This window comes from Ascidiella aspersa, chromosome 6 (genome assembly GCF_963924565.1).
Source record: "Ascidiella aspersa chromosome 6, kaAscAspe10.2, whole genome shotgun sequence".
In the NCBI taxonomy this organism is placed as follows: Eukaryota; Metazoa; Chordata; class Ascidiacea; order Phlebobranchia; family Ascidiidae; genus Ascidiella; species Ascidiella aspersa.
Genome location: NC_139452.1, coordinates 30,571,734 through 30,577,810, shown reverse-complemented (window position 1 = coordinate 30,577,810; position 6,077 = coordinate 30,571,734). Strand labels below are relative to the sequence as shown.

Here is a 6,077-nt window from a genome sequence, read left to right as displayed (position 1 = left end):
GAGCAAGCAGTGCTACCTTGTCCCAACAAGCCTTATGTTGTTTGCTTTGCGTGAACGACAAGCCAACGTTTCTGCGTTCGACGAGATTCCCAAGCGAGCATTTCCGATGCTCTCGTGTTTCGTCTAATAGCCGGTGTTTGAGGAATAAATATCGTACATTTCCCAACACATGGTTGGTTCCAAAACGATATTATCGAACTTCCTTAACCGATACGATATTATAGAGAATTCTAAACCGATATTATAACCCTGCATCGGAAAAATCCTACTATAGCCCCATATCAGCTCCGATCCAACAATCATGGACATAGTATGATCTTCTAGTGAGCAATGACCAGTGTAGTCGATATTATCGGACATCCAAAACCGATACTACGAACCCGATCTAATAATATCGAACTATTTTGTCAATATTACGATCTAAACCGACCAATTTGGACATGTCTAACCCAAACCGATACTACGTCTGGTTATCGGGCGACGATCCGGTATTATCGGACATATTCAGTCACGAGCTCGCACAGGGGAGATGTCTGAAGTGGAAGTTGAACACATAGTCTGACTGGATTCGTTGGACGGAGATTGCGAAAGGTTCGCTCGGGTGGAACGTGAACGCAACTAGCGGCCTCTTGTGGCCGGATGTCTGGTTCATTAGACCGGGTCGGATCCGGAATTTAAGGAGCCCGGAACGACGTGAGTAGAACCTAAAAAAAAATTAGGAGGTAACTTGTTGAAAATAACTACCAAATTAAAAGTTTAAACAACCACTTAGGTCGGTGTTTTTTGAGAAAAGTCATTTTAGGGCAGTAATATTTGACTTTATTTGGATCTAATGGCTTTAAACTAGAGTTTGGACAAATTAGGCTGATCTCTTTCAAGTTGCCTTGTTTTTAGTGTTCGCTTTGTAAAATTGCTCGGTATAGAATGAGTTATAGTTAAACATTTAACATTTGATTCTAATACGTGACCAGCTTGGACAGTAAATGGCAATGGGACTGGCGTGCCTTTTTTCCCTGTATCATACAAGTTCTGGACAAAATTGGGATAAGTTAACTTAGTGTGTTGCTGAAAGATATGTTTTAAACAACGTTATAAATCCTTAATGGTACTGCAGATACCTGGATCAATTTCAGGGACTTAAATTGCTGAAAAAATAATGCCAAGTGGCTCGACTCAACTGTAATTGGTTAATAGAAAAATTTCTAGTTTTAACACGAGGTTTAGGTTTGTCAAAATAAGTCAATAAACTGTAGTTAGACTAAATAAGCAAGAAAATAACTTGACAACATGGCAGATGGTACAAGAAACATTTTGCTTTGATATTTCTAGTTTCCCACCTAATGGGATAATCTCCACACGCCTTGGGTCGTTCGACCGGTGATATCCACTTATCGTCGTAGCTGAAGAGCGAAAGGTCCAGGTAGGGGCTTGTGCTGTGGGACTGCGAGGGAATTGGGAGGTGAGATAACAGCCTCTTTACCGCCTCAGTGTGGCCACCGTACTTGGCGTTGATGATCGTTTCTTTGAACCTGAAACGGTATGAGGTTATTAAGGAGTTGGGAAGTGTTCTTACGTTTTTTTTCTAAATTTTGGTTTAAAACAATAATTTTCTTTAGTAACTATTAATATCATTCACTATTTGGGCACCAGAGAAATTCAATCGATAAGAAGAAATATCTTATTTTTTGCAAGCTTAAATTCCAAATTTTTACATAGAGTGAAATCGTTTGAATACTACATACGTTATTTGGTATCAGATATGACTTGTGACACATTATTATTACGGTCAATGTATTTTACTTTACTAATGGGAACTGACGATGCCAGATAGGTGAAATATATATTCCTTGAAAAATGTTTGATCTTGTGTTTTACTGGGGTTTTTAACTTCGAATTTTATTGTTGATATACGCGTCAGGGGAACAATGATCGACAAGCAGAAACCTGCTGCCAATGGTTTTGGATTCCATAAAGATACGCCCTTTTGATATATTTATACACGATACCAGATGTAAAATGCAGTTATGCACGCTTCAAGTTACGTTAAATGGATAGTGAAATTCTCCATCCCTGCTGTAGTTAATGAGCGTATCCATACACATATATAGTAATGCGGTATGCACGCTTTAAGACTGTTTAACTTATGTTAAATGGACCCCAAAATATCCACCTCTGTTGTAGTTGATGAGCATAAACGTCGGAGCAAGCAGCTTGGAGTTGTCCTCTCATGATGTCGGCGTATCTAAAGAGTCCTGGATGCTGCTCGAAGACATCGAGGAGGTAGAGGGATGTGTTCTCGTACACAGCTTCCACCAACGCCTCACGGAAGTTGTAGATCACAAAGAACGAAGGCTGAGCGCTAGGTTCAAGGATTCGGAGACCGACGATATCCGAGCTCGCGTACTGCAATCGCAGGAAAAGTTTGATTTGCGCGAATAATTGTTAAATGTTCCACGCAATAGAAGAGTGGCTATCAACTTGTTCTAGTCGTGTTTCACCTGATGCCTTATTTACTGCCGTTCAAGTATGGCTTTGATTTTCATTATACGTCTAACTACAACCTCCAGTGATTATGATTCAAACAATGAACTCCATTTGACTTCTTTACCTTCAGAAGAACATGATCTTCATCGAGTAATTGCATCCTCCACATTCGAAGATCCTCCAAGTAAGCGAAAAGTTGATAAAACTTCCTCAACGCCTCTTGACCCAGCGATAAAGCTTGCTTGAACAAGTGAGTGAGAATCCTGAGATAACAATGACTGTTAAAATCGCTTTAAAACGAGTCAGTTTTAAATTTACGGCTAAATTATTTAGAGGTGTATGTTAGACCACGATTTGGCCATACCGACTATTTAAGGTAGTACAGATAGAACTTTTCAGAAACGCGACTAGATTTTTGAGTCCTATCTTATAATAAAAGTACAGTTAGAACTGTTCAAAAACTATAAACTTGAATTTAACCAAGTGATGAAGCATCTAATACTATGGTTAAACATTTTAGTATGAAATCATCTTATTATTATAAGATAGCATTTAAAAAATAGTGATATGCAATGAATTAAATCTAGTTCATCAGAATAGAAAGTGTAAGATTGTTGTACAAATGTACAATGTTTATGTTGTACAAAAAGTTACCTGTGTTTCAGTGCATTAAATGTGATTTCATGGTAGGGTTCCTGTCTCTGACCAATCCCATACTCAGTTCCTTGGATTGCTGAAACCAAAAGAGCGTCGTCGTCAAAACAAAATCTGCCGATGCTGTGCGTACGAACCAAGCTTCCATTTGTTATCTGTCAATAAATGAAGAATGAAATAGATTTAGGGCTTATCGTTTGCTAAATACCTTCATGTTCCATAAATGCTATTCTCTACAACCTGTATCCAACCCATTTACGATAGTAAAATAGGGTGGATATACAGAAATCCACTCATAGGGGTGTCACATAACTCCCACAACAGGTGGCTAAAAAATATCCACCATTTGCTATTCCAACTTTACAATTAACATTTTTCAGGTTACAATTTCGACATTTGGTACTGTGTGTGCATACGCTGAACTCAATAATGTTGGTAGATTTACTCTAGTCCCGAGTCAGACTCCATCAAAATGAGGCTCTATTTGTTCATTCGAACAGATAGCAAGATAGTTTGTTTGAACTTACATGAAATATCGTCAAAGTTTGATGTTGCACAGACAAAATGGCAAGGATGTTTTTACAAAGGTAGAGTCCTTGATTGTGGGAAGGAAAAATCTTGTCACATCTGAAAAAAGTTGAGAAAGTCACTTATTTACAATATTAGTTTGCCATATTCCTTGCAAAGATGTCCAAGTTTTCTACACTTAAACATTTAAACACCATTCTACACTTAAACATTTAAACATCATTCTACACTTAAAAGCCGTTATTACTTATTTCCACTTTTGTTAGTACTGCGCTATATCTAATTTATTCAGACTTTCTCACATACTTGAAATCCACAGAGCTTTGTAGAAGGCCGTTACAAATATCGACGAGGTGTATTTTGTAATCTTCGAGTGGGTATCGTGGTTGTGGACTGATTGCTTCGTTGTTTGTGTAAATGTCATAGAACGCAGGGTGGGGGTCGGTTGCTACGGGTGTTGCCGAGACAACGATCACATAACGGCCATCGTCAGTGAATAAACTGCATTCTCTGAAACATCATTCGGAACAATCTAATTGAAATCTTTCATTTTAATTCATCGATTAATAACCCTATTTTATTGAAATATATTTAGTTCACTTGAATGTACTCCTATCACTTAAAAATAAAGCACTTAAATTTAAGCCAAGTCTTTGTGTAAATGACTTCAGTCAAGCCAGATCATTTGACAACAGTCACAAGTCATTACAGCAAATAAAATCTGACTGCAAAATAAATCTGAATTAAATTTATCTGTTAAATAAAAAAACAACTGTTTTAACACATTTTATGAAACCTGTTTAAACTTTGTCCTGCGCTGGCGACAGGAATTTGATGTTTTAAAACAAAAAATGTTGAAAACAGTTTCTCCTTGACATTTTGGTAGAACTGTTTGAACTGTGCATTTCGTCTGCCAGCGCTATTCTCGTGCAAAACATTTCCGGGGACGTTAGCAAGCAACTTCTCAGCAGCGTGACAACCTAAAACAAATCAGTCAAAAATATAAGTTAAACTGTTACATTGCAGAATAACTGCAACTGCACAGAAATGATATGCGATTATATAGCTTATTAGTAAGTTTATTAAAATAAATGTTCAAATTATACAAACTCATTACGATTTTTAACAACAGAATCTTGCTTTTATAAGAACACATTACACCGCTGGTGAAAAATTGATATTTTTTAAATTTAATAATGCATAAATACTACTTGATAAAAACAGTTTTGGGCGCTGGTCTAGAACGGTTTCATCCCGGGTAACATTGTTTGGGTTCGGGTGGGGAAAGGTATTATTATTATATTTATTAACCCCTATTTATTTATTTCTTGCAATTTCAATTTTAACAACTTGTTTTGTTAGTGTAAAAAAAGTGGTAGGATTCTAAACCAACGCTAAGTTTTGCATGAAACAGGATTCAATACATACAGCATTACCTTGGAATTGGTAAATTTCAACTGATGTTTGATCGGCAGAAAACACAATGAAGTGTTGACCGTTTGGGGAGAATTTTCTCAGGAAGAAAGGTGGTTTCTCAACTCCAACTACAGTAAAGTTGGGTATAATGGAAAGGTAAAACTTGCGGCTTTCGCTCCAACGACATCCCGCTTTGCAAAAGTGAGTTTCGCGACTTCTAAGCCTAAAATAAAAATAAAATGAATAACATTGATCCTTTTTCGTATCCTGTATGAGCTGACAAATCTACCTGTGGGCGACATTTTGATTTGGGACTTTTCTCCAAGAATATTTAGTTGATAAGCTTTCGTCATCATCAAATAAATCTGGAACCTCCATTACTTATATTTGCAGTTCAAAAACGTAAAAATGTGATAATTTTATTTTCAACAAATTACGTAATGTAAACAAAAATCCCCAGTTTTGATAACACGATACAGTTTTGTGTTGTAAGTTTTCTATTTTTGTTGTATTTTAGCTAATTTTCCAAATTAGGAATATTTAGATTTAGACTGTATCATTTAAATTATGTGACAAATGAAATATATTGATTTGTAAATTTATAAATAAAATCAAAATGTTAAGAAAGAATTAAGTTATTAAGCGAACGGAATGACAGCTAAAAATGGACCCAAAATCGTGTCTTTTGTTTAAGCAAAATGTTTTCTCGTATTTGTAGTTTTAAATAAGGATATTTTGAAGCATAATGGCTGGAGGTTTAAGTTAGACGCCGAATGAATAACAAATCCCCTACGAAAGTAGGTAGCATATTTTAAACGTTTCGAATATTTTTTGTTATTAATTTAACACCAATCATTCGAAACGTTTAAAATGTTCCCCACTTCTGTACTGCTTTTGATATTTGTTCAACGTTAAACAAAAATATGGTTGCGTTTTTTGTAGGTCACGCCCAAATACAAGAGAAACGGAAACAAGTAAGAAGCACGTGATTTGTT

General features: G+C 36.2%; 1 protein-coding gene across 1 annotated transcript; it reads right to left on the bottom strand.

The window, feature by feature from the left end:
- Positions 1–476: 476 nt before the first annotated feature.
- LOC146141245 (DET1 homolog) lies at positions 477–5,522 on the bottom strand. The gene is made up of 10 exons (XM_083391681.1): positions 5,372–5,522; positions 5,103–5,305; positions 4,463–4,646; positions 3,973–4,176; positions 3,666–3,765; positions 3,139–3,293; positions 2,609–2,747; positions 2,171–2,403; positions 1,338–1,529; positions 477–704 (listed from the first exon to the last, which is right to left on the bottom strand). Exons 1-10 carry the CDS (start codon positions 5,458–5,460, stop codon positions 509–511), a joined length of 1,695 nt encoding a protein of 564 aa, XP_083247807.1. The 5' UTR covers positions 5,461–5,522; the 3' UTR covers positions 477–508.
- Between the last annotated feature and the right edge of the window lie 555 nt (positions 5,523–6,077).

What these genes read in the sequence shown, in the direction of transcription:
- LOC146141245 (XM_083391681.1), bottom strand. Translation starts at nt 5,460, where the DNA reads ATGGAGGTTCCAGATTTATTTGATGATGACGAAAGCTTATCAACTAAA. An exon ending in AAGATCATGTTCTTCTGAAG is followed by an intron (nt 2,404 to 2,608) that starts GTAAAGAAGTCA and finishes CTGCGATTGCAG; the next exon opens with TACGCGAGCTCGGATATCGT. An exon ending in TGTGGAGATTATCCCATTAG is followed by an intron (nt 705 to 1,337) that starts GTGGGAAACTAG and finishes ATTTTTTTTTAG; the next exon opens with GTTCTACTCACGTCGTTCCG.